The sequence below is a fragment of the Onychomys torridus genome, chromosome 16 (assembly GCF_903995425.1).
Source record: "Onychomys torridus chromosome 16, mOncTor1.1, whole genome shotgun sequence".
Lineage (NCBI taxonomy): Eukaryota > Metazoa > Chordata > Mammalia > Rodentia > Cricetidae > Onychomys > Onychomys torridus.
Window position 1 is genome coordinate 44129140 of NC_050458.1, and position 27840 is coordinate 44156979.

A 27840-nucleotide genomic window follows, 5' to 3' on the forward strand; every position below is an offset into this window, starting at 1 on the left:
GGTATGACCCATCTCAAAACCCAGTAGGAGCTGGAAACTAGCACGGCACTCTCAGGAAGTCGGGGACAAGGGGCATCCCTGGAGGTGAGCATCTGTCTTAGCATGGGCACCCTGGGAAGTATCTTCTCAGTCTTTCAAAAGATGAACCCCATCACCACACCAGGGCAACGGGACTTCCCAGACCTCACAGCCACACTTCCACTTCTGGGACACTAGCCAGAGCCAGCAGTTAATTCTTTAGTAACCACAGGCTGCTCATCTTTTAGCAGAATCCAAGAGTGATGGAGAGCCTCTGCTACCCTGGGCCACCCTCTGTGGCCTCTACCCCCAGGGCAGTGGAGAGGAGCCACCCACCTTGGCATGCTGCTGGGCCAGCTGCCTGCAGCCTCCCCTTACCACACCCCACCCCACACCCTCACTCCGCCTTTGAGTCCTCAGAAGTGCTCTGTGAGCACTGTCCCAGCCGTCTAGAGGAGGGGTCTAGATGGTAGATTGTCACCGCCACATGGGCCTGTCTTCCAGCTCTGACACCTGCCTGGCCTATGTTGCTCCCAGCTGGGGTCAAGAGCACACATTACTCCAGGGCAAGCAGTATCAGGAGGAGTCCCGCCTCAGCCCCACCCCAGGGTTCCTGGAAAGGCCTTTGGGCTTGTGGAAGTGGAGGTGGGCAAGGGAGTTATCATAGCCCCAGGAAACACACCTGCGCTGGCTGCCGTGGGCAGGAGCCGCTACTTGGAGGCTTTCTAGTATTGCCACAATCCAGCCATGTGGCAAAGTGTCTCAGCTGGTATGATAAAGCCTCCACCCCAGCCCGCCCACTGGCTGCCCTGACCACATCCGCTCAAGTCTCACTAGCAGATGCCAGCCAGACTGTCAGGGATGGCAGGCAAATCTGTGTGATGGCTGGTCAGTCCCTCTGTGGCCACAGTGAAGGCAGGAGCAGAGGCCAGCCTCGAGGGAGTTTCCAGGCAATACCATGTACGCAGCAGCAATGGCTCCTAGGCCTTAGGTCTGTCTTCTGACCTGGCCTCTACTACGTAGCCAACTAGTGTGCACATCTGGTCTGTACATCTATCTGGTCTGGCCTGGGTCTGCACATCTGCCAAATGGAGGGAGGCAAAGATACCAACCTTAGGGGAGGGTGAGCTAAGGAACATGCCAGTCAATTCTACTGTCCTAAGGCAGCTGGACATATTTCAAGGACAACCGAGGCAGGGGTGGTCAAGGTTCTTGTCATTCCTGACTTTTGGTGGTTGAAGAATGAAGTAACAGAAGATAGAGCCAGGCACTTTTCTGAGAATTTTACATGCTTAATTCCTGTAATCCTATTAAGCTTTGTGGTGTTTGTGGCTGAGGGGTGAGCTCTCTTATCCAAGGTTAGTGTGCTGGTGAGAGACAGTTCCCCAAGTCCCATGGCTCTTCTGTAATATCTGCTACTGAGGAGGCAAGAGCATTGCAAGTTCAAGACCAACTGGGCAACGTAATGAGACTTTCTCCCAAAATTAAAAAAAGGTATGGTGAAGAGGCCCAGTGGGTGGCAGTACGGCCATCAAGCATGAGGACCCAAGTTTGACTCCTGGGGGACGTGGTAGAAGGAGACAACAGACTTCCATAAGCTGTCCTCTGACCTCCCCATGAAAGAAATGTTTACACATGCACACACTTTAAAAAAAAAAAAAAAAATGTGATTAAGGGAGCTGGAGAGTTGGCTCAGAGAACCAGGTTCAATTCCCAGCATGCACATGGTGGCTCACAGTGATCTGTAATTCCAGTTCCAGGGGATTCAACACCCTTTTCTGGCCTCCACAGGCACTGCACACTCATGATACATAGACATACATGCAGGCAAAACACCCGTATACATAAAACAAAATTAGATTTTAAAAAATTTATGGTGGTGGTGGTGCACACCTTTAATCCCAACACTCGTACTTGGAGGTATCTGTGAGTTTGAGGCCAGCCTGGTCTACAGAGGGAGTTCCAAGCCACCAGAGCTACACAGAGAAACCCTGTCTTGAAAAACTAAAAAAATAAAAATGCTGGGCGGTGGTGGCCCAGCACTTGGGAGGCAGAGGCAGGTGGATCTCTGTGAGTTCAAGGCCACCCAGGTCTACAAAGCGAGTTCCAGGACAGGCTCCAAAACTACACAGAGAAACCCTGTCTCAAAATCAAAACAAAACCAACAAAAATTTAATTTCAAAACTTTTTAGAGAGATCTGAGGCTGGGACTCAGTGGTGGAGCACTTGCCAAGCAGCACAAAGCCTCGGGTTTGATCCCTAGTTCAAAACCAAAATACCCACCCACCCCCACAAAAGACAACCCAACCCAGCCATGACCCCAGCATTTACTAATCAAAACTTTCTGATTACAACATCCTTTGAAGGAATAGCCTATGATCCAACCTTTGGGGCTTCCAACCTTCTATGATTCAACCCATGTGACAAAAGAGGCCTCCCTTACAAGGTCACCCAGCCAAGAAACACAGTAGCATCATCTGGGCAGACCCAGAAGGCCCCTGGGTCAAACTAGAGCTAGGGACTGGGGCTGGGCAAGAGCTTTGATGATACACTCTGGTCATTTCTGAAAAACAAAACAAACAAAATCCCTGCTTTTCAGCCCCGGGAGCTGTCCCCTCCCCAGGCTAGAGTCAGGACTAGGCCTGGACAAGCCTGGGAGGCATAGGGTATAAGCCAGACCTGCCCTCCGGAACTTCCAGCACAGCCAAGCAACCTGATAGCCTGACAAGCCCTGAACTTGCAGGCAGAAGCATCATGGAGTTCAGAGACCTCCCTAGAGGCAAGAAGATGACATCTGGAGCCAAGCCGCTGGCTTGGGAACCACTTGCTCACCCAGCGGAGCGTGCCCATTGCCAAGTCAGGGAAAACTGAACCGCAAGAATGTTCTGGGTAGGACCTAGATGGTGGGAAAGAAAAGGGCCAGGAAGGCGTTGCAAGTCCAGGTCTGGTGTCTCCATAAGTGTACCCCAAGGCTGGACCCCCTCTCAGGGGACCTTTTACCACCTCTTCTCCAAACACTGGTCAGCAGCCTTCCCATTGGGAGAAGAGAGGGAGGGAAGGGATCTGGCTTGCCATCTCATCTCCCCACCCACAGAGCCAAGATTCCAGTGATGAGGGGCTGTTCCTAGCGAGGATGTTCTGGCTCTTTGCAGCAGTAACTGCTGGGACCCCTCTGGGCTCCTGGAGCCTCTACAGGACTTCATGAATGAATAAAGGGGTTGTCTGCTTCCAGTGAGTGACCCCCAGGTGCCAGGCCTGTGTTGAGGGTAGGGTTTGCAGAGATGCCTGGAGCAAAGGGGCTGCCTTTGTACTCCCACACAGTAGGTGCTCAAGTGGTACTGCTCTGAACTGAAACTAACAGAGTAAACGTGCCGATGTGGGGCTCAGGGCTTCCTGTAGCCTCCTCTCCCCCACCCTCCCCAAGCCTGAAGGGTGCACCGGAGCCAGCTTGCTGTTGCCCACAAGCTCTCTTGCCCTGTAGTAACTACCGGTTGTGAACACCTACTGTATGCCCAGGCTGGTTTTCAGCGGCACGTTCTAAAGAGAAAACTTCTGTTGGATTTGGGGGTTCAGAGCAGCACCCGTATCAGTGCCTAACAAGAAGGAAGGGCAAGGACCAGGGACTGTTTGCCAGGAGGGATGAGAAAGAGCTTTACAAATAGAGGAAACCGTCCAAGCTGAGGACCCTTAAAATGGAGGGACTCTAAGGCTGAGAAGCAGGCCCGGGTATCTTGTTTACCCTGTGGCATGGGCCAGTCCAGGACATTTATCCCCATCAAGCCACTACAAACAGTGAATGAGGAACTTTAGGGATAGGTCCAAAGACAGTAAGTAGTCTCTGGTGGTCCCAGGTAGACCAGGTTCCCATCCACTGGTCCAGCAGGCATGAGGGATGGCCAGGGAATGGTATGGGGGAAGAAGTCTCCAAGGAGCATCCCCTAGTGACTGGCCGGCACAGGTCCCAAAGGCCTGTCCCGGGCCTGTCTCTTCAAGGCACGGAAGGAGCCTTCTTTTCCCTTTAAGAGAGCAAAGGTTGTTTATCTCCAGGACGGCGGTGGCTGGAGCGGCTTACCTGCTTCCCGCCACCCGCCACCGCAGCCGGGCAGGGTGCAGGAAGGAGGATCCCCGCACTCAATCTGCAGAGAGACAGACCGACAGACACTCGCCAGGCGACCGGCCGGGGGTCGTTGGGGCCCGGAAGCCACGACAGAGCGAGACTCCAAACTTGGAGAGAGGAGTGACCTGGGGGCCGGGGGCGGAGTCGTGAGCGGGGGGAGGAGAGCGCCAGCGCCAGCCCCAGCCAGAGGAGCGCGGCGGCCCAGGAAGCCAGAGCGCCGCCCACCCATCCGGGGCGAAGCGCGCGGGGAAGCAGGCTGGGCCGGGGGCTGCCAGCCTCAACCCCCACGGTGACCCCTCGGCCCCCCAGCCCGGACCCAAGATGATGAAGAGGCAGCTGCACCGCATGCGGCAGCTGGCCCACACGGGCAGCTTGGGACGGTGAGTGTCACCCTCTTCTAGCCCTGCTAGGACCTGAGCGGGCGCAGGAGAGTGGGGAACCAGTCACTGAGGTCGGGGACATCTGGGCAGCGGCCCTCTGGCATGCCAGAGCCCTGACCTCGCTTCCTGGCGTCTGAAGCCACTGTGGTCGCACAGGCAAAGCTGGCCTTTGCGGGGGGGAGGGGGGCACCTCTATTCCTGGTTGGAAAGGCTGCAGGGAGCAGAATGCGCTCTGAGCCCGGATGCTGCCCGGAGCCTCATTTGTCCCCTCTGGACAATGGGAACAGTTAACTGTCTCTTAACTGCAGGGTTGGGGAGGAACAGAGCTGATGGGAGGGGGGGTGCGCCCAGACCCTGGGGGAAGGGACTAGCTGTATTCTGCCCTGGGGAGGAGGGGCCTGCTCTGCGCTGAGTGTCCGTCCCCTCCCCCAGCCCAGCGGCCTTCTGCTTCTGCTTTTCGCCGCCGACTCAGGTAGAGGCCCCCCTCTGGTCCTCGGTCCCCAGCTCCAGAACTAGGAGAGCGGAAGTTTGGGGAGTTTCTCGGAGCTTTTCTCTCTGCTCCTCTTCTCCAGCCTGGGAGTTCCCCATGGGTTCTTCGGACCCAGGGAGGGAGTATCCAGAAACTTGATTCAGTCCTACGATAGTATAGACACCTGCGTGCACCTACGAAGCCAGGCCACTTTGCTCTGAACCCATGTCCTTATGTGTCCCTGGGCAGAGTCCCAGGACCTGCCCACAGCTGCAGGCTAATGTCGTGTGCCTGTGGGCCTGACCACCCCGGAGGCCCGCTTCCACACTTCCCGTTCTGGGGGCCAGCAGAGGCCTCCTCTTTCCGGGGCAGGCAAACAAATTGGTGGCTGGGGAGAAGAGAAACTTTTCCTCTGTGTCCCAAAGCTGAGCCCTGGGTAGCTCACTCCTGTTCTGTCGGTGTCATGGGTCCACCCTCTCCCAGGGCGCAGCCCTGGGTGGAGGAGGAAGCAGGCATGCATCCTCTAAAACCCATGGAATGTGCTCCAACTGCGGTGCAGACAGGCCACCCAGGCTTGGTGGGTCCTGGAGGCAACTGGGGTCCAGGTGCCATATGCAGGGAAAGAGGGAGGCAGTGGGTTTCCTAACCCGGACTGACTCAGCAGAAGCCCCCCCTTCCCCCACAGCACCCCAGAGACTGCCGAATTCTTGGGTGAGGACCTGCTGCAGGTACGTGCCTGGGCGGGCTGGGCTGGGCTGGGCTGGGCGGCAGGTCCGTGCAGGCTGTCAGAATAGAGGCTGACAGGCGGGGACCGCAGTTGAGGGCCTGGTTGAGTCATTCCCTGATGGCCTGGGAGCCCCAGGAGGGAAGAGAAAAGTGATTCTTGCTCTGAGGGAGACAATCCACAGTCCCTACATGTACCTCCCAGGTGGAGCAGCGCTTGGAGCCTGCTAAGAGAGCAGCTCACAATGTGCACAAACGGCTGCAGGCCTGTCTGCAGGGCCAGAGCGGGGCTGACATGGACAAGCGGGTGGTAAGTGGGGGTCCCCAGGAGGAGGGGCCTGAGGCGGGGAGGGGTGGGGTGGGAATGAGGCCCTCTGGGTCGGCAGGCTGCAGCTTCTGAAGTTCGCTCCCAACCAGCACACCCCCGGGCGTTCTAGGTGGGCGGAGCACCATATGAGCTGGATGGAAGATGCTTTCTGTTACTCAACAGGCAGCATTTATTGATTGCTGCCAGACTGTTGCTAAGACGCTCATGCATTGTCTCCCCAACAGCCCTGTCAAAAGTCCCTTGTACAAGTCTCTGTGTATAATGGGAAACCAAGGCCTAAATGTACTAACCCACGATCACACAGCCAGCAAGTGGCAAAGTGACCCTGTGGTCCCTCTTGATTGTAAAATGTAGTGCATAGTGTTCTCCATAACTCTGGGTGAAGTGTGGGGATGGTTAAAAATTCATGTGGCTGGAGCTGGAGGCTTGGCTCAGCAAAGCACTTGCTCTTGCCTAGATCTGGGTTGGGTTCCCACCGCCCACATGGTTCACAACTATCCAGTCCCAGTCGCAGGGACTCTGACACCCTCTCCAATGCTCTGAAGGCATCAGGCATGTCTGCCCTCCCCTAGAAGGGCCTGGGTGTGAGGCCATAGGCAGGCTTGGAGAGTTTGAGCTAGGTGGTGACCTGATTAACAACCTATGCCCTCAGGTGCCAGCGCGGGGGGGGGGGGGGGGGGGGGGGGGAGTGAGGGCCATCTCACCCCTAGCCACAAGGCCAGCTCTTCTCTTTGCAATTCTATGACCTTGGGACAGCTTCCTGCCCCCTCACACACACACACACACACACACACACACACGTACGCACGCACGCACGCACGCACGCACGCACGCACGCACATACACGCACATACATCATCCAGTTTCCACTTTTACCTGTGACTGTGGACTTGATTGGTTGGCTCTTCCCTCTGCTGGAGTGTGGGTGTGGCCAGATGCTGTGGGCACAGGTTGGTGGAGGAGACTGGTAAACTCACCCTCCCCGCACCCCCGCCCTCCCTGCAGAAGAAGCTTCCTCTCATGGCTCTTTCCACCACGATGGCTGAGAGCTTCAAAGAACTGGATCCGGATTCCAGCATGGGGTGAGCATGGACAGGGGCCTGGCTCTTCACTAGAGAGGGTGCCAGGAAGCAATAAGGGGGTCAGATCAGCCAGAGTGTCTACCTCAAAAGGATGACCAAGCTGGGAGCAATGTCCAGGTCACTAAGACCTGAGAAAGCAGGGAATGGAGAGGCAGGGACCTTGGAGTATTTCTAGGTGGAGGTGAGGGGCCAGGGGACCCTTGGCCTACTGTGCTCTCTGTCCACAGGAAGGCCTTGGAGATGAGCTGTGCCATCCAGAACCAGCTGGCCCGAATCTTGGCTGAGTTTGAGATGACCCTGGAGAGAGATGTCCTACAGCCGCTCAGCAGGCTGAGCGAGGTGACCCTGTGCCCCAGCCCCAGCCTCCCTGGCCTCCTGCTCCCCATGTCCCACCCACCCAGGCCCCTGAACCCTCCCCGTGTCTGCCCTCAGGAGGAGCTGCCTGCCATTCTCAAACACAAGAAGAGTCTGCAGAAGCTGGTGTCTGACTGGAACACTCTCAAGAGCAGGTGGGCACCTGAACCTAGGTCAAACCATAGGAGGGCTCAGCAGGGCCCATTGGGTACTTGGTAAAGGCATATATATGTGAGGGTGTGCATGTGCTCCCTTGTGACACAGGTGACCCCAAAACTAGAAAACAACTAGTTTCCAAGATCCTTATATGGTTATAGGGCTCGTCTGCATTCAGGAGCTGGGTAGTTGTGATCATCAGGAAGACCACAAGAAGGAGCCCTACAGCACTTTGGCCTAGTCTGGGCAGAGGCCCAAGGAATTTCTATTTTGCCTCTATAAACCCTAGAGTCCTCTGTGATTATGTGTATGGAGGGGACACTTAGCTCTGGCCATGCAATGGGGCCAGTGACCACCCACCTTGGGACCCTCCCCAGGCTCAGCCAGGCAGCCAAGAACTCAGGGAGCAGCCAAGGCCTGGGTGGCGGCCCAAGCAGTCACAGTCACCTTGCCACGGCCAACAAGGTGGAGATACTGAAGGAGGAAGAGGAGGAGCTAAAGAAGAAGGTGGAGCAGTGCAAGGTGAGGTCGCTTGTGGTCTCCACGTAGGTGATAGGCGCACGCGCGCGGGGGGGGGGGGGGGGGGGGTGGGGGATGGGGGGGTGTCCATTTTACAGAGGGGAAAATTGAAGCTCAGAGAGGGGAGGTTGAGATGGGCCACGGCAGCCCTGAGTTTTAAATCCAGGCCGTTAGGGGTCAGAATCTACGTGGTGGAGCGCCACCCAGAGGCTCTGCCATCCTTGTCCTGTGCATTAACAGCTGGGACGCCACCACTGGGACTCTCAGTGTCTCCCGAGTGAGTGAATGAATAGAGTTTGCTGAATGAATGAATAGCATTTGTATGATGAATGGGGGTTTGAGAGAATGAGTAGCGTGTGATGGGTAGGTGAATGAATGGGTAAGTGGTTGATGAATGAATGAATGAATGAATGAATGAATGAATGGTGTTCATGAAGCGAGTGAATGAAGGGTGAATGGAAGAGTGATAGCATTGGTGAATGAGAACACACTGTACTAAGGATCTGAGAACGCAGTGTAAACAACTGGAAGCCGGGCGGTGGTGGCGCACACCCGTAATCCCAGCACTCGGGAGGCAGAGCCAGGCGGATCTCTGTGAGTTCGAGGCCAGCCTGGTCTACAGCGTGAGATCCAGGACAGGCTCCAAAACTACACAGGGAAACCCTGTCTCGAAAAAACCAAAAAAAAAAAAAAAAAAAAAAAAGAAAAAAGAAAGAATATGAGTGGTCGGGTGGGCAGGCCCCAAGTGTAGACCCTGACCAAGAGAGAAAGCTGACTGGGAGCTCCCCTGTGTACTGACTCTCCAGTTGTCAGCCTCCCTGCCAGGCCCCCAGCCTCACCCGCCCTCTCCCCTCTGTCCCCAAGGACGAGTACTTGGCCGACCTGTACCACTTCGCCACCAAGGAGGATTCCTATGCCAACTACTTCATTCACGTGAGTCCGTGGCCCAGCTCCAGCCACCTGGAACTCAGGGGGGATGCCACGGGGAAGGACTTCGGGGAACCCCAAGGGATGGTGAGTGTCTGTTCTGGAGACCTCGAGGCATTCCCTGTCCCCCTCATGTCTCCGGGGCATGTCCTTTGTCCCCACAGCTCCTGGAGATTCAGGCTGATTACCATCGCCGGTCACTGACCTCGCTGGACACGGCCCTAGCTGAGCTGAGAGACAACCACAGCCAAACAGGTGGGGCCATGAGTGAGCCAGCCTCACACCTCTGAGCCTAGTATACTTAGGGCTCTGTAAGCGTTTGCCCCTTAGCCAGGCGTGGTGGCTCTCTGAGTTCAAAGCCGGCCTCGTTTTCATAGAGAGTCCCCGGACAGCCAGGGTATCCTGTCTGGAGAAACAAACACAAAACGTTTGTTCCTTATCCAGAAAGGCAGAAGGGAGGAGCCATGGATGAGCTGGGAGCTGAGAGAGGGCTGGATTAGGTCTTTGTGGATGGATTTTCTCTGCTGTGGAGAGGGAACAGGACAGGAGCCAGGAGACCTTCTAGAAGGTTGGCTTCTGGACTGGGCAAGGCCGGCGGAGATGGGCAGATTCAAGAGGTAGGCTAGATGGTTGTGTGTGTGCCACTGAAGTAGGGTGGAAGGTCGATTCCTGGAGGTGCCCTGTCTGCCCTGACCCTATTGCCTGGGGCAGGAAGAACCAGGCCACTGACATGTCTCATTTCCACAGATCTCTCCCCCTTGATGACGGCTGCCCCCGTCTCCAGGGTATATGGGGTGTCCCTCAGAACCCACCTGCAAGAGCTTGGTCGTGACATCGCCCTGCCCATTGAGGCCTGTGTCCTAATGCTGCTGTCAGAGGGCATGCAGGAGGAGGTGAGAGCCAAGGCATGGGGATCTGTGGCAGGGCCCCATGCTGCTCCTGTGCTGGTACCCATAGTTCCCCTCTTAAGGGGGAGGCATAACCTCCCATTGCTGAACTGACCCTGACTCACTGAACGTCATGTCAAGGGCCTGGCACTGACCACTGGGTAACTGATCAGTCCCTGCTCCATCGACTAGTCCCAGTGGCCCTGGGTGTGTGTGTGGGGTGGGGTGGGGTAGTTCCTCAATGGCTCTGTTTAGCCAGGGGGAGACAGAGGCAATGAGTCACATGAGGAACGAGGGGTCCTCAGTCCAGTCCTTGTCACATGCTGGCCCTTTCCTGAAGATGGACTGGGGTGAAAAACTACCCAACGGGTGAATTGCAGGCTCCCCACTAGTCATAATGAGACCCCCTTTCCCTTCCACCCCTAACGAGACTTCTATTCCCTCCCGTTCTCCCAGCCCCCTCACACACACCCTGCCATTTCCCAGGCCTGCCCTGTGCTCAGAATTCCAGACCTTGATAGTTGAGAGGGTCCATAGACACCGTGATGCCTACTCTGACCACCAGCCCAGTGGGGCACGGAGGGCCAGCAGCCTGCTCCTGCCCCGCCCTCTGTGACACACAGTGTGTTCCTTCTTGCACCCCAGGGTCTCTTCCGTCTGGCTGCCGGGGCCTCTGTGCTGAAGCGTCTCAAGCAGACCATGGCCTCAGATCCTCATAGCCTGGAGGAGTTCTGCTCAGACCCCCATGCCGTGGCAGGTACCTGATCCGCTGGGAGCTCGAGGCAGAATGGGAATGGGCAGAGTCGCCTGAGAGAACACTCTCAGAGTTTGGCTTTAGACCTGATCTGTTACCAAGGAGACACCTTGGGATGCAGGTCTGTGATGAACCTTCTGCAGTGTATGTGCATTTTTTTGGGGGGTGGGAGTGGGAACATGCTTGCTAAGTATTATGTTAAGAGGGCCTGTGACCCAAAGAAACTACCAAGATTTAGATATGTTAGTAAGACTATGGGCTGGAGGTTCCTTCCAAGTGGAGAGAGCGGGGTCCTTGGGCATATAGAAGTAGGAGTTGGAGCCAGGCAGTGGTGGCGCACACCTTTAATCCCAGCACTCGGGAGGCAGAGGCAGGCTGATCTCTGTGAGTTCGAGGCCAGCCTGGGCTACAGAGCGAGATCCAGGATAGGCACCAAAACTACACAGAGAAACTCAGTCTCGAAAAAACAACAAAAAAAAAGTGGGTGTGTTGAGGGGCTGCCTTACACCTTCTCCTGGCTTTGTCTCAGGTGCCCTCAAGTCCTATCTCCGGGAACTGCCAGAGCCCCTGATGACCTCTGACCTCTATGATGACTGGATGAGGGCGGCCAGGTGAGGAGGTGGGGGCGAGGGGAGTGGGGAGGTGAAAGCTCTAACAATGTGGCCCCTGGCTGGCTCATGGTGAGTCTCACTTTTCAGCCTGAAGGAGCCTGGGGCTCGCCTGGAGGCCCTCCGTGATGTTTGTAACCACCTGCCCCAAGAGAATTTCAACAACCTCAGGTGAGCCCTGGCCCACCCCTACCCACCCAGTCCCACAAGCTTTGGTTTTGACTCTAGCACTGTGTTGTGCCTGAATAGAGACCCTCACCTGAGATGTCCTGGTCCTGCCTTTTATATTAGTCTGTATCCCGGGACACACAAACCCAGCCAACTCATGCCTATAATGCCAGCACGAGGGAGGCTGAGACAGGAGGCTGGGTTTGAGGCCAGCCTGGGCTACAGAGTGAGACCCACCTGAAGCAAAGATAATCAGGCTAGGGATGTAGCTGTTGGTAGAGTACTTTCTTAGTACACCTAGTGTGTACGAAGCCCTGGGTTTGCTCCTCAGCTCGCTGTGAACTGGGGGTGTTGATGCATGCCTGCAGTTACAGAAGGCATGAAGATCAGAACTTCAGGGTCATCCTTGGCTGCAGAGAGTTCAAGGCCTATGAGACCTTGTCTCAAAAGGCAAATAAACAAACAACTCTCTTGAACTGGTGAAGTCATGTTGCCTGGCTTTAGACCCCACCCTGCCACTCTCTGACCCTGGGCACTCAGTCCAGTGTCAGCACTGGGGACGGTCCCCACTGCTGGTGGCAGCCAGAAGATTCTCAGCTTAGTTCTCTCACATATAGTTGGCACTCAGGAAATAGATCAGGGAACTTAGTTAGTAAAAACTTAACCATGCCGTGTGGTATCTGTTCCCTTCTGGAAACCCTAGGGTAGGAAGTTCTCAGGCCTGTAAGGGCATCTGGGTGAACATCTATGACCCCCTCCCACCCTCCCAGGTACCTGATGAAGTTCCTGGCACTACTGGCAGAGGAGCAAGAGGTGAACAAGATGACACCCAGCAACATCGCCATCGTCCTGGGGCCCAACCTGCTGTGGCCTCCTGAGAAAGAAGGGTGAGAGCCGTGCCTGAGCACAGGAGCCTGTCCCCAGCTAGTCACCGGCCTCTAATTTCCCCAGGCCCCAGTTCCCTATCTCTGCAGGGAGTTGAGCAGTTCTTAATCCTGAAGCTGCTGTAAGAGCGGCCTGAAGGATTAGGGTAATGGTAGTGATGGGGTACCTCTGTGGTGACCTGGTGTGGGTGCTGGAAACCACGAGGTACGAGTTAAGCCTTACTCCCAACCTTCCAGACATGAGCCTTGGAGAGATTATGTACATTCTAAGGGGAGTCGCTCCGGGAACTAGATGGGAAATGCTTTACAAACTGTAAGGTGCAGTGATACGTGAGAATCATCATTAGTTTCCAGGCTACAGACAAATGACAAGGTGTCTTCCCATGTGCTGAATTATAGTTGCTTAGTGGGGGCAATCAATCCGAGAATTGTGGAAAAGGAGCCCAGAATTGATTAGTGATGTCTGTCATAGGTGAAGGCGTGGGAGATGGGGTATGTGAGCTATACATGTGCTATCAACCATGTCCAGCAGAGTCGCACCATGTTGGGGTCACTAAGATTCTTGCTTTTCTTTTGTGCCAGGGATCAGGCCCAACTGGATGCAGTCTCTGTGTCCTCAATTCAGGTGGTGGGTGTGGTCGAGGCGCTGATACAGAATGCAGACACCCTCTTCCCTGGAGGTGACGTTCTTTCTTCATGTCATCTCTAGTCTTCTCCCACCCTGTTCCTGGACTCCAGCCCAGTCTCAGTCCCTTGTTGCCCCACAAACTCTCCTTGTGGCTTAGAAGAAGCTGCTTTTTCACACTTGGCCTTGGTTTTTCATCTGTGAAATGGGAATAGTCTTGCCTGACCCATGGGAGTGGAAAAGCCAAAGGATATCCCATCATTTCAGGGAAAGGCTCAGGCTGGCAAAAGTTGCAACCTTGCTGGGCGGTGGTGGCGCACACCTGTAATCCCAGCACTCTGGAGGCAGAGCCAGGTGAATCTCTGAGTTCCAGGCCAGCCTGGGCTACAGAGTGAGATCCAGGACAGGCACCAAAACTAAACAGAGGAACCCTGTCTTGGGAGTGGGGTGGGGGAGCTCTGACCTTGACCCCTGTTCATTCTGCCTCTAGATGTCAACTTCAGTGTATCAGGCATCTTCTCAGCCCTGGCCCCCCAGGAAAAAGTCAGTAGCCAACGAACCGCAGAGGAATTGCCACCTGCCGCTGTGCCTGCACCAGCTACCACCCCAGCTCCTGCCTCGACACCCATGAAAGAAAGGTAAGAGCTAAGCAGTATGAACAGCTATTCCTGGCCACACAGACGTGTGCCTGGGGCTCTGTCTCTGAGGACTTAGGAATGTAATGGTAGTATTTGTCCTGCAGATCTGGTCCCACGGTTAGAGTGGGAAGAGCCCGCTCTTAGCCTTAAACATGTTCCCTTCTTCATTGCATGGCTATTTCTATAGCACCCACTATGTGCCAGGTGTTGTTCACGCCCTGAGAATTCAGGGAATTGGGAGGGGATGATTGGGGTTTATAACTGTCCTGTATCCAATTCTATACGTCTAGAAGGGTTTTGTGGCACAGACAGGTGTCCTCAGTGGCCCACACCACAGCCATGGACTCCCTCAGTGGAGGCAAACATATGCCACCCCTAGCCCTTGCCTTGGGTGGGGCAGGGAGAATGGACATGTCCATCTTCATCCCTGTGGTATCAGGCTGGATGCATGCTCTGCTGTGGGGTGAGGCAGCATATGGGCAGTGTGGAGAGCTGCAACAGTTGGGTAGGTCAGGAAGGTCTCCCTGGAATCCAGGCTCTGGAACTGGCTCTGTAGCCCAGGCTGGCCTTGAACTCACAGAGATCCGCCTGCCTCTGCCTTCCAAGTGCTGGGATGAAAGGCGTGCGCCGCCGCCGCCGCCACCACCACCACCACCGGGCTTGATGTGGACTTTTTACTGCTGCTCACATACTGTCTGACTTCTGTTGACAGAACATCTCCTAAGATCACATGGAGGTCTGAGGGTGCACCTTAATTGGTAGAGTACATGTCTAGTCCAAGCCCCAGCACTGCGTAGAATGGGCTTGGTGGTGCTTACCTATCATCTCAGCACTGGAGAGGTGCAGGCAAAGGGATCAGTTCAGGATCGTCTCCCCCCCTACACTGAAAGTTCAAGGCCAGCCTGGGCTGCACGAGACAGTCTCAAAAAAGAAAAAGAGAGCACCTGGAAAGCCAAAGCAGAGCAGCCTGGCATCCCCCTCCCACTTTGGCCATTCTGTCTCAGTCATGGGTTTTGTCCTAGACTGCTCCCTGTTGTTATGATAAACATCGTGACCAAAACAACTTGGGAGGAAAGGGCTTATTTGGCTTTCACTTCCTGGTAGCAGTCTGTCACAGGTTTCAAGCAGGAGCAGAGGCAGGAGAATGCTGCTCACTGCTTTGCTTGCCCTGACTGGAGCTCAGCCATCTTTCTTTCTTTCTTTTTTTTTTTTTAAAGATTTATTTATTTATTATGTGTACAGTGGTCTGCCTGCATGTATGCCTGCCCGCCAGAAGAGGGCACCAGATCTCATTACAGATGGTTGTGAGCCACCATGTGGGTGCTGGGAATTGAAATCAGGTCCTCTGGAAGAGCAGCCAGTGCTCTTAACTGCTGAGCCATCTCTCCAGCCCCAAAAGCAAAGTTTCCTGCTCTTTGGAGACTACTTGTTGGTTTTTTTTGGGTTTTTTTTTTTGGGGGGGGTGTGCATTTCAAGGCATGGTTTCTCTGTGTAGCCCTGGCTGTTCTAGAACTTTCTCCATAGACCAAGCTGGCCTGGAACTTAACAGAGATCCGCCTGCCTCTGCCTTCTGAATGCTGGGATTAAAGGCGTGCACCAGCACCTCCCGTCAGCCAGCTCTCTCATACAACTCAGCACCATCGTCCAGGGATTGCACAGCCCACTGTGAGCTGGGCCCTTCCATCAATCAGCAATCAAGACAGTTCCCTGGGCTGGAGAGATGGCTCAGGGGTTAAGATCACAGGCTGCTCTTCCAGAGGTCCTGAGTTCAATTCCCAGCAACCACATGGTGACTCACAACCATCTGTAATAAGACCTGGCGCCCTCTTCTGGCCTTCAGGCATACATGCAGGCAGAACACGTATACATCATAAATAAATAAATCTTAAAAAAAAAAAAAAAAAGACAGTTCCTCACAGACCAACAGACCAGTCTGATCTGGGCAGTCCTCAGTAGAAATTCCCTCTTTCCATGTGATTCATTATTGTGTGGAGTTGACAATAAGTTAATTAGGACAGGCTTAATGGACACAAACCCCACCAATACCTGAAGTATCTACCGAGGGACTGAGAGGTAGGACAGAGTCTCCTCCGCACAGCCATAGGCAGTGGGGAGCAGGTCCTTCCACCCGATAGTTTGGAGTCATGCCGGATACTAGGAGATTGCCAGGAGATGGCCAAGCTTGACCATCTCCCCTCTTCTTCCCTTGACAGGACAGAGTCGGAATTGCCCAAACCAGCTTCTCCCAAGGTCAGCAGGAGCCCCACAGAAATGGCTGCTTCAGCAGAGGACATGACTCGGAGAAGTAAGTTAGGTGTGGGAGAAAAGAGCCAGAGAGCCAGAAATCCCAGTCCCCCCATGACTTTAGACCACCAGAAAGGCCAGCAATAGATGCTCAGGGTTTTCTGCCTGGCACTCTGGCCCCGGATTCCAGCTCTTATCCCTTGGGCAGGTGATGCTGCCAGCCTCAACACCCTCCTTTGTGCATTAGAAACTGTAATTGCCCTGACCTTGAAGAGACTTCAGGGAGTGGGGAGGGCTTTGGCACACAGAAAGTACTTAAGAAAAGTAGCCAGTGTGAGTGTGGTGGGTGTTCAGCCCTCCAGAAGCCCGAGGACTACAAAGCACAGGACTCAAACTGTATTCAAGGGTAGAGGGAAGAGAGAGGTTTGGCCCCTGAATGGACAGGTAAGAGCCAAGGATCCATGTGAAGACTGGATCACTAGGGAACTCCCACTCCTAGGCCCTGAGGACAAGGGGGTTAGAGCTAGGTGCATCATGTAGAGCTAGGAGAGCAGCAGGAGGAGTGTGCAGGCCCACACAGGGACCTAGAAGACAGGGCACCGCTAGTCACCTGACCTGGCACTAGCTTGCTGTGGGAGATTGGGGCTCTCACCTCATATTACCAGTGAGGAAGTGGGCCCCGGGGAGCAAAGGAGCCACTCCAGACAGCCCAGTTGAGAGCCAGGGTGAGTTTTGACCTCAGATCCACTTAGTGCCCCAGCTGTCTCACAAGGTCCAAGCTTGCCTGAGGACCTGGGACTTCTGAGAGGCAAGCAGGACCCATGTGTCAGACAAGACAGGTGGCATTTATACAGTCAACAGATGTGTGCCTACGCTGTCTTGACTGTGATCACCAGTGGCCATGTTGGGTTTATGTTCTAGGGAGAGGCACACGTAAGGACCCAAATAAGATAAAAATGGACAAGGTAGTTTCAGATGACGAGTCCTCTGAGGCCAATAAAACCGGAAAAGGTGACAGTGTTACTGGGGTGGGGACCCGGGGCGCTATTGTAAGCTGAGATGTTGAGGGCCATAGAGGAATAAAAAGACACTTAGGGGTTGGAGATTTAGCTCAATGGTAGAGCGCTTGCCTAGCAAGTGCAAGGCCCTGGGTTCGATCCTCAGCTCCAAAAAAAAAAAAAAAGACACTTAATGATGAGGACCCCCTGTGGAAAGTGACCCCACCCTACCACACAGGAGGAGTGCACCCAGACACATGAACCCCTAACTTGCCTCTGTTCCGCTTCCTCCGCAGCCAAGCGCCCGGCACCAGCCCGACCTACCATGCCGCCTCCCCAGCCCTCCAGTGCACGCTCATCCCCTCCAGCTCCATCCCTGCCCCCTGGCTCTGGCAGCCCTGGCACTCCCCAAGCTCTGCCACGCCGTCTGGTAGGCACCAGCCTCCGGGCCCCCACGGTGCCTCCCCCATTACCCCCCGTTCCTCCACAGCCTGCCCGGCGCCAGAGCCGGCGTTTACCAGCTTCCCCCAGCCCAGCTTCCCCTGGCCTAGTCTCTTCCAGTGCACCTGCTCAGGTGGACCAGGAAGTCGCTGCAGAGGACAGAGGAGGCCCTGAGGCTGTAGGTGGGCATGCCACTCCTCCGATTCTGCCACCCCAGCCCCGGCCCAGGGGCCTCACCTCAGAGACGGATTGAGCAGGCCCCCCTACCTGCCCAGTCCTCAGTGCCCCCTCCCTCCCCACCTTGTCCTCCCAGGACAGCCCTTGCCCTGTGCCTAGGTGCCTGCTGGGTCGGCCCCCATGGCTAGGAGGGCTCAGGCCAGCCCTCTACTTTCCGACCTTCCCCTCTTCCACTTTGAGCTTGGGGGCTCCCACCTGACTCCCCGCTCTCTGGCAGGGTCTCAAGGGAGCTACCAGGAGGAAGGATGGACTTGCCCATTCCCACAGCCCTTTTATTTTTCTCTTGCCAATGTATTTTTGTAAGGCCCATAAATAAATTATTTTTAACAAAACTGGAGCGGCTGGCCGAACGATAGTGTCCTCCCCTGGAGAGACAGAATCTGCTGCCCGAGGAGGGGTGGGCACGTAGTTTCTGTCTCCTTCCTTTCTCTGGGTCTGAGGTAAGAGCCATGTGCTTGGTACTCTCCCAAAGCTGCTTGTCTGAGTATGGCTCCCATCTAAAAGTTTCTCGTTGGCTGGCTCAGCGATTAAGAGCACTGGCTGTTCTTCCAGAGGACCTGAGTTCAATTCCCAGCAACCCCTTGGTGGCTCACAACCATCCGTCATGAGATCTGGCGCCCTCTTCTGGCCTGCAGAGATACATGAAGACAGAGCACTCGAGTTAAAAAAAAAAGTTTCTCATCAAGGTAATAGCACCATCTGCAGGTACTGAGACCAGTCAGAAGGGACCACATAGGTCCCAGCCAGCCCAGCCTGGGCCTGAGATGAAATATATGAGATTGGCTCTGAAGCCTGGGCTCTTTCCTTCCACCAGGACAGTTTGCTCAGTGTCTTAGAATTATGGGTTCCTCTGAGACAGTCTGGAAATTCCACCCTATCTGTTCTGAAGAGCAAAGCACCCGTGTGCACACACACACATGCACACACACAACAATCCCGGAGCAGGAATGGATCTTCCCATGACAATCTTCTCATGACTCTGGGTAACACCCCATTCAGCTGTCCTGGAAATGGACATGCAGAAATGATAATGGATGGACCTGGAAACCCAATTAGAGGTGGGGCCTCCTGGAAGTGACAGACCCCATGAAATGATGAAGGAAAAGGTAGGAAGCTTCCGGGCCAAGAAAATGGCTTACATAAGGCACAGGGAACAGAAACCATTTGGGTGTCAAAGGCATGGTTTTCCCCTGGTCTTAACTTCAATTTCTCTGGACAGCCACAGCTCTGCTTAGAACCACAGATTTATGACATCCCTGGTCCCACACTTTGAATTAATTCAAAGGCTCACCAGATTAGAAGGGCAACTCACCAAATAATGGCCCTGGCAACCAAAATCATGCCCAGGAGAGGCCCACAAAAGCAAACAAACAAACAAAAAAACATAAAATCAGATCTCTGGGCTCCTTTCTTACATCTGTGTATTAGAATTTTTTTATCACTTATTTATTTATTGAGTGCGTCTAGTGTGGAGAACAGAAAACAACTTGCAGGAGTATGTTCTCTCCACCGCGAGGAGCTGTCATCTGTTGAACCAGCTCGCTGCCCCTGCATCCGTGTTTTTTTTTGTTTGTTTTGTTTTTTCGAGACAGGGTTTCTCTGTGTAGCTTTGCTCCTTTCCTGGAACTCACTTGGTAGCCCAGGCTGGCCTCAAACTCACAGAGATCCGCCTGGCTCTGCCTCCTGAGTGCTGGGATTAAAGGAGTGCGCCACCACCGCCCGGCGCATCCGTGTTTTTAAAAGCATTTATCTAAAGCCATCGATGAACTGTACACTAAAGATCACACACCTTACTAAACGTAAATTATTCAACAACAACAACAAAAACCAAGTTGCCCAGGGGATGCCACAGCACAGCTAGAGGACCTGAAGGAGCACTGGCTTGGCCCAAGAGCCCAGATCCTAAGAAGACACGGGTAATGTGGCCTCGTTGCACCACGTCCACACGTTTCTCAGGACTGCTTAGAACCAGAGCGGCAGTGGTTCCGAGGGCAACAAGATCTGGCCCGAAGACGACATCTCTCAGCCTGTTTTCCTCCTAGCAACCAGTTGGCCTACGCTTCTAATTGGCTGGGACCCACGCGAAGCACGCGGCGATTCGCTCCAGACCCGGCTGGCTCTTCATGTCCCGCCCCTTCCTCCGAGCCCCTTCGGGAACCGGCTCGGGGGGCCCTCGACCAGACGCTCACCGCTATTGGCTGAGGCGTGGCGGTCGTAGCCCCGCCCCCAGGCCTTCCTGCGCGCCAATTGGTAGAGCTGGCCCCTGGCCGCGGAGGGAGCAGGGCGCGCGCGTGCGGGCCGCTAGCCGGCTGCATGGCGCGCTGCGAGCGGCTGCGCGGCGCGGCCCTGCGCGACGTGCTGGGCCAGGCGCAGGGTGTCTTGTTCGACTGCGACGGGGTGCTGTGGAACGGCGAGCGCACCGTGCCGGGCGCCCCCGAGTTGCTGCAGCGGCTGGCGCGGGCGGGCAAGGCCACGCTGTTCGTGAGCAACAACAGCCGGCGCGCGCGGCCCGAGCTGGCGCTGCGATTCGCCCGCCTGGGCTTCGCGGGGCTGCGCGCCGAGCAGCTCTTCAGCTCTGCGTTGTGTGCCGCGCGCCTGCTTCGCCAGCGTCTGCCTGGGCCGCCCGACGCGCCGGGCGCCGTGTTCGTGCTGGGCGGTGAGGGGCTGCGCGCCGAGCTGCGTGCGGCGGGGCTGCGCCTGGCGGGGGACCCCGGCGACGACTCGCGCGTGCGCGCCGTGCTCGTAGGCTACGACGAGCACTTCTCCTTCGCCAGGCTGAGCGAGGCGTGCGCGCACCTGCGCGACCCCGACTGCCTGCTCGTGGCCACCGATCGCGACCCTTGGCACCCGCTCAGCGACGGAAGCCGGACCCCCGGTGAGCGTGGGACTGACTGGGCGCGGGGACGTGTGCAGGGTCCCGACGCGCGTCTCGTAATTCCTGCAACTAAGGTAGTGGCCGAGGACCCGTTTGACCGACGAGCCAGCTGAGGCTCACTGTGGCTTAGGGGATTGCAGGTGGGGTCCAGGTCCCAGGTCTGGAACGGGCCTCCTGGGCTTTCGCCATCGGCCCCACCCACTTTGCAGGTGGGCTTGTAGAAGCAGTCTGGAAGGATGATCCGAGTGGAGAGCTGGATCCGCACGTGCAAAGCTGGATGGAGGCCGATGTGGAGACTGGAGGGGTCGTGGAGCTTGACCTCAGTTGCCGTTCTGGCCCCGCTTGCTTAACCCTGTGCAGTTACATAATCTCGGAGCATCCCTGCCTGGGTGTGAGTGGGGCTCCTCACCATGCCAGTCATCCTAAGGCGCCTGACCGGAGGAGGTTCATGGAGCCAGCCCTCCAGCCTTTTGATAGCTTTTCGGAAGCCTCTTAATGCTGTTTTTACTTCCTTTCCAGATTACTCAACAAATAAGAGTGTTGTTGGCCCATTTCTCAGTTATAGAAATCGAGGCTTGGGGGAAGTGAGCTTCCAGAGAACACACATTGAGCATAGGGTCGGGGTACCTGAACTTGGCCCTGGAAACACCCCTCTCCCCATCCATCCATCCAAGGGCACTCCTGGCTGTTGTTACTGGGGGTACTCAGTCCTGCACCTAGGCAGGAGCAGTGTGGGTTGGAGTGAGTCAGGTGGAGGCAGAAGCGACTATCAGTGGTGAGTGGATAAGGACAGATTGGGTACCCCAGGATGTATCTCTACCACTCCACTCTGCTGGCCTTTGGCCCAAATAGTCCTTAGAACCAAATCCTGGGAGGGAGTGGGGCTCTGCAGGGTGGTGTTGCAGGAAGTGAGGTAGTCACAGCTTTTTGATGGGGGTCGGGGTTAGGCAGTATGGCAAGTGTGTGTGGAGAGGATCTGGGAGCCTTCCTGGAGGAGGCATACAGCAGGACAGGCTGACAGTGAACAGGGAGATATTGGCATACTGTAAAGGAAGCTGTGATCCGGGCCTTTCCTGGCTCCTGGCTCTGCCTGAGACCTGCTTGCCACCCATTACATGAGCATTCTCCGGGTAAGTCTAAGGGATAAGGAGAGGCCACAGCTGCAGCATCCCCTCCCCCATCACGCTCCTCTTAAGTCAGGTTTCCCCCAGAGCTTGGGGCGAGGCTGTGAGACAAAGGCTTGCTTCCCCAGGGTCCCAGAAGGTGGTGTGAGGAGCTTGGGAGGGACCGGACCTACCCCCAGGCCTCTGCAGGACCCCTCCTGACTTCTGTCTCCATGCCCACCTAGCTGTGTTCACCCCTCCTGCTGGTCACTGCTACTGCCTGGAGGGGGAGACAGAGCACTAACAAACACAAGACCCAAAGCCACACTTGTGAGTGGTGCGGCTTCCAAACTGTAGTGGTAACACACTCCCGGTGAGCACACACCTTTAATCCCAGCACCCCGGAGGCAGAGGCAGGTGAATTCCTGTGAATTCCAGGCCAGCCTGGTCTACAAAGCTAGTTCCAGGATAGCCAGAGCTACACAAAGAAGCCCTGTCTCAAAACAAAACAAAACAAAAACATACACACAAAAACAAAAAACCCTGGAGCAGGAGGAGCTTAGGCAAGCATACGGAAATTAACCTATGTCCCCATTATGCATCGGATTCTGAACTAATGTGAAACCACGCCCCGATTCCCTCCCTCATCACAGGCCTATCAAATCGTGTGTTTACTTGAGCTGGCAAGTAGAATTGGCTACGAGTACAGGAATATGCCCTTACACACACGCACCAGCCCTGAGTTAGGTGTTACAGTCATGGGCTTCCCTACTGGGCTGCTTGACCAGCCATCTGTTGACTGTTGGGAGCCTCAGTAAAGCTGAGCTGAATGACAGACAGGAGATGTGGGGGCCAGCAGGAACCAGCTCTGTCCTGGGAGCTGGGAACAATCTTTTTGTTTACTTCGGTGTTTTTGAGACAGGGTCTCAGCCTGCCTGCCAAATGCTGGGATTAAAGATATGAACACCCCCTCTCCCCCAATAAGACTGGATCTTAATGTTGCCCACACTGGCTTTGAACTCCTGATCTTGCCTTGACCTCCTGAATGCTGGGAATGTAAGTATGTGATGCCATGGCTAGCTTGGGCCCGTTCTTGCACTAAGAACAAAAACATTTGAGGGTGACTCGGTGGAGTCTCCTGTCCTAGAAGGAACCTCTAACCAGGGACACAGTTGGTTCTTCCCTCTCGTGAGCAAACGGGGCCGGGGTGCTGGTAGAGCACACTTAAAGGAGGTGCCTGATCCGGGGTTCTCTCTCGGCTCTTTTCTCTATCTGCCCTGATCTGGTGGCTGGGGCAACTCCCCCTTATCTTAAGACCTCAGGGCTGTGGTTCTCGCTGTCCTACCCACTCTCTGGGACTGGTGTAATACAGTGATGGAGCTATGAGCGTGGAGAGAGGAGGCCCTGCATGTTTGGGGTCAGGCTGAGGTAAAGTAAGAAGTATTTCCTCACAGGGAGGGCTTTGATTTACGTCTCCAGATTGATATCTGGTAGAAACACTCCCTTTTGGCTGGTGTGCAAATTGCACACCAGAGCACAGTGGAGGTGGTAAGTTTTCAGAACATACTTTATTGTAAATAATTGATTCTGATTTTTTTTGTTGTTTTTTTTAAGATTTATTTATTTATCAGAATACAGTGTTCTGTCTGCATGTATGCTTGCATGCCAGAATAGGGTGCCAGACCTCATTACAGATGGTTGTGAGCCACCATGTGGTTGCTGGGAATTGAACTTGGGACCTCTGGAAGAGCAGCCAGTGCTCTTAACCTCTGAGCCATCTCTCCAGCCCTTGTTGTTTTTGAGACAGGGTCTCACTCTGTTTGTAGCCCAGTGGAGCCTCTCTCCAGCCTCCTGCCTCAGGCTCCTGAATGCAAGTCTGTTAATTCCTTTTTCTGTTGCTGTAAGACAACCTAGAGAAGAAAGGGTTTACTTGGGTTTGTCTTCCAGAGATAAAAGTAGTGGTGAGCCGGGTGGTGGTGGCGCACGCCTGTAATCCCAGCACTCGGGAGGCAGAGCCAGGCGGATCTCTGTGAGTTCTAGGACAGCCTGGTCTACAGAGTGAGTTCCAGGACAGGCACAAAGCTACACAGAGAAACCTTGTCTCGAAAAACCAATTTTAAAAAAAGTCAGTGGTGGCAGAACAGAGGTGACAGGCCTGGTGCCCAGGACAGCAAGTTGAAAACTCACATCTTGCTGGGCGGTAGTGGTGGACGCCTTGAATCCCAGCACTCAGGAGGCAGAGCCAGGTGGATCTCTGTGAGTTCGTCGCCAGCCTGGTCTACAGAGCGAGTTCCAGGAAAGGCTCCATAGCTACACATAGAAACCCTGTCTTAAAAAACCAATTAAAAAAGAAAAAGAAAGCTCACATCTTGAACTGCAGGCAGGAAGCTGAGTACACTGGAGACGGTAGGAGACTTCAAAGCCTGCCCACAGCGATGCACATCCTCCAGCCACATCTCCTAAGTTGTTTGAACCACCACAGTGAGGAAGCGCAACCCTAGTGGATTTCTCCCCCCCCCTTTTTTTTGAGGAGGGGCATAGGGTTTGAGACAGGGGTTCTCTGTGTAGCCCTGGCTGTCCTGGAACTTACTCTGTAGACCAGGCTGGCATCTAACTCAGAAATCCCCCTGCCTCTGCCTCCCAAGTGCTGGGATTAAAGGTGTGCGCCACCACCGCCCGGCTCTCCAGGCAGCTTTCTCGCCCGTGAAATGGGCTTTCAGGAGTCCACTGAGTAAATGGTGGTGCTCCTCTTCATTAGTTATGGATGTTGGTGTAAAGGCAGGATGTTCTGGCACAAGGACATGCCTGTGGGCTGGAATTGCAGGCTCACTGTGCCAGCAGAATGGTGCTGGCTGGGGGACAGGACTACCCTTTTCTAAACAAACCTCCTGTTGTCTGGCTCCTGGGCTCCCTCCCCAGCTTTGGTTACTTCCCATGGTCACTGTGGTCCCAGACATCTTCGAGCATGTAGCTTTTTGTCTCCAGCTGGAATTTTCTCTAGGGGATCGTTTTTCCCTGCAAGGCTGACTGGGTCAGAGGTGTGAACATTTCTGTGCCTTGCTGCATTCCAGGCAGCATGTGCCAGTTTTCCATGCCAGGAGCGTGGCTTCTTAGAGCAGGAACCACCACTGTCCAGATGCTCTTCCGTTTGCAAAGTGCCTCCCTGTGAGGCCCACAGCACCCCTTCAGGGGAAGTGTCACTTGACCCCCATCTTAGAATCCACAGTTCAGAGAAAGTCAGGCTGGAGGGCTTGCCCCAAAACACACAGCTGCCAGGCAGAACTGATGGCATAGGCCTGTTCACACACACAGGAGGGACCACGGTTGCAACCTTCATGTTAGATGGAGAAACTACACACTCAGTGTGCCCCAGAGCAGTGGTGATGGATTCTGCATTCAGGTGCCTGGCACAGGCAGTACCCAGCCTTTAGGTCAGGCCCAGCCACCGCCCTCCCGCTGACCAAGTGTTCCCTCCCCACAGGCACTGGAAGCCTGGCTGCCGCAGTGGAGACAGCTTCAGGACGCCAGGCCCTGGTGGTGGGCAAACCCAGCCCCTACATGTTCCAGTGCATCACCGAAGACTTCAGCGTGGACCCCACCCGCACCCTGATGGTGGGTGACCGCCTGGAGACCGACATCCTCTTTGGCCACCGCTGTGGCATGACCACCGTACTCACACTCACAGGGGTCTCTCGCCTCGAAGAAGCCCAGGCTTACCTGGCAGCCGGTCAGCACGACCTTGTGCCTCACTACTATGTGGAGAGCATTGCGGACTTGATGGAGGGGCTGGAGGACTGAGCCCACCTTCCCCGTTCCCTGATCCCATAGATGGAGGCGACAGGCCATGAGTCACATCCAGCACCAGGAGCTCCCTGGCACAGGTGTGTGTACCCCAGGGAAGGGAAGCTGAGATCCAGGAAGGCTTGTGAGCCCTCATACTCCTCCCAGCAGTGGCTGGACACTGCTGTTCAGAAGCTGTCCCCCTACGTCTTGAAGGTTCACCCTGGCCTGACCCCACAGGTGGCCTTACTTCCTGCCCTATCACCCCCTTCTTGAACTATGTAGGGGCCCTGAAGCCAAATGAAAATTTTTCCATCCCTGAGTACTTAAGCTCCTTCCCTTCTCTGGGCTCTCTAGTGCTCTGCTTTTGGGTCCCTGTTGACCAATCAGAAGTCTAGGGAGCCCCGGCCATTCCTGGCCTTAACAGGCCTATAGAAGGCAAGCTGCCGGTAGTGACTGGTATGTTAGTGTCTCACAGTGGGCCCTTAGTGGACCAAGGAGGAGCTTAAAGAACACCTTGCATATCCTGGAGCCCCAGAGTGCCAGTCAAAGGCTAAGTGACATTGATGTCCGTGAGGACAGTAAGAATCCACTGGCCTCTTATTTCCCAAATAGAACAATCTACCAGTCCAAGACACAGTGGCTTTTTTGACAATCCCGGCCTGACTGGATCAGCCAAGGGTCCAGGTTTTAGCAGGGCAGGGTACATAGACATTTGCCTGTACTTACAGCACTTGGGAGGCTGAGGCAGGAGGAATGCTCTTGAGTTTGGTGACTTGAGCTGCAGAGTGAGACCTCATCTCAAAAAGACCAACTTCAAAGTCAGCCGCCTCCAGGAACTGATCAGTGGGCCTCCCTGGCCCTGGGTAGAATGGAGAGGCTCTCACCGTAGTACCGTCCAGTGTTGATGGTGGCCACAGTGTGGAAGGGGGCCCCTGTGCCCCACCCCTTGAAGTCAGTGTTGGCTGTACCATCTCCAGCTGCCCATTCCCAGCTATTTATTTGTTTATTTATTTATTGTGTGCCAGTGACGGTGGGGGCAGGGCGGGACCTCCCCGCCACCTCCACCCCTGTTGTAACCAGTCCTTGAACTTAATAAAATGTGAGTGGGAGTGTCTGCACCCCAGTCTGCAGTGGGGAGTCCTGCCTGAGCCTGCCTCCCTGAGGTACCAACACCCCCCACCCTGTAAGAAATGACGCCTCCCCTTCTGTGTTAGCACAGATGCACTTTGACTCCTGAGCTTCTAGCAACTCAGACCTTATGTGTCAGTTTGTTTCAGTCCTTTGAAAAGCCAGTGTTGGGGCAGGGGAATCAGTTCAGTTGGTAAAATGTTTACTTTACAATTACAAGGGCCAAAGTTTAAGCCCCAGAAACCATGTGAAAATGCCAGGGGAGGTGGAGACAGGTGGATCCTTGGGCTCACTGGCCAACTGTATAGACTATTTGGCCAGTCCCAGGCTAGTGAGTGAGCCTGTCTCAAAAAACTAAGTGGATGTTGCTGGAGGGGTAAACACTTGAATGTCTCTGGCCTCCACACACGTGACCCACAGGGACAAGCAGACACATAGCCAGGTGCCTGCACTGCTCTTAGGAAATAGCAGGTATGTGACCCTGAGGGCCAGGAGGGGGCTCAAATCAGGAGCCTCCTGTGCCTCAGGTACCAGCACCATAAAGAAGAAATGTGATGTGGACTCAGACCAGGGCAGACAGCTGATCTGTGCTTTCAACTAGAGACAGACATTTGCCCAGAAGGCTGTAGCCCACCCCTCCAGAGAGTGTAGGAACAGGGGGGTGCTGGATGAGGTCCCCACCCTCGGGCTATCTTGCCAACCCCCTCCTTAACTTTTAGATAATATAGCATTATGTACTCCTTAAAAATCTGTCAGACTGCAATTTCCTTGAAGGATGACTCATTCCTGACTCCCCCTGCTCTGCGGTTTATCAGAATAGACACTATGAATCCACAATCCATTTGCTTCTCCTTCATCTCCCGTGGATGATGCATTTCACACGCCACACATGACACCAGCATTCCTCGAGACACTGTGCAGTGATTTAGAGCTTCTTCAACCTTCATGCAAAGTGCATAGGGCCTTGTCTCAAAAACACAAGAAAACCACAGCTGGAGAGAGAGCCTAGTTAAGAATGCACACTGTTCTTGGACTCAGATTAGCAGCTCAAAACCACCTGTCACTCCCGCTGCACCGGATCTGACACTCTGTTCTGGCCTCTGACAGACACATACACATTAAAAAGAAAAAGACAATAATAACATCTTTGAAGCTAAATGAAGCCCCAACAGGAGAGTGATTTAAAAGACATGAAGGCACAGCATGTGAGGGAAACAAGAACTCCTCTATACTTTTGTTTGCATACTGTTTAGGGGAGAAAGAAGAGATACTGCTTGGCCCTCAGGAGCCAGTGGGGCTGACTCAGCTCTAGGAATACTTGGAAATTCAGAGGAAGAAAAGCCCAGCCTACAATGCCATTTTCAAAAGTAATGGAAGGTTTGAGTCCAGTTAAT

The 27840-nt window shown here is 54.7% G+C and overlaps 2 protein-coding genes across 3 annotated transcripts; both read left to right on the top strand.

Annotated features, from left to right (window-relative positions):
* The first annotated feature begins 4053 nt into the window (after window positions 1-4053).
* Window positions 4054-17892, top strand: Sh3bp1 (SH3 domain binding protein 1). Of its 2 annotated transcripts, none has more exons than XM_036207951.1 (18): window positions 4054-4515; window positions 5670-5712; window positions 5913-6017; window positions 7041-7117; window positions 7345-7456; window positions 7550-7626; window positions 8005-8149; window positions 9011-9079; window positions 9238-9328; window positions 9821-9966; window positions 10606-10717; window positions 11244-11325; window positions 11413-11493; window positions 12261-12377; window positions 12957-13054; window positions 13490-13637; window positions 15851-15942; window positions 17775-17892. In XM_036207951.1, exons 1-18 carry the CDS (start codon window positions 4457-4459, stop codon window positions 17858-17860), a joined length of 1740 nt encoding a protein of 579 aa, XP_036063844.1. In that variant the 5' UTR covers window positions 4054-4456; the 3' UTR covers window positions 17861-17892. The 2 variants fall into 2 exon arrangements, with proteins under 2 accessions (XP_036063844.1, XP_036063843.1); XM_036207950.1 differs by having other exon boundaries at window positions 4133-4515; window positions 17176-17892.
* A 1921-nt stretch (window positions 17893-19813) lies between these two features.
* LOC118597220 (pyridoxal phosphatase) lies at window positions 19814-26448 on the top strand. Its single transcript, XM_036208580.1, has 2 exons — window positions 19814-20432; window positions 25017-26448. The coding sequence occupies exons 1-2, from the start codon at window positions 19871-19873 to the stop codon at window positions 25331-25333; spliced, it is 879 nt and encodes a 292-aa protein (XP_036064473.1). The 5' UTR covers window positions 19814-19870; the 3' UTR covers window positions 25334-26448.
* Window positions 26449-27840: the final 1392 nt, after the last annotated feature.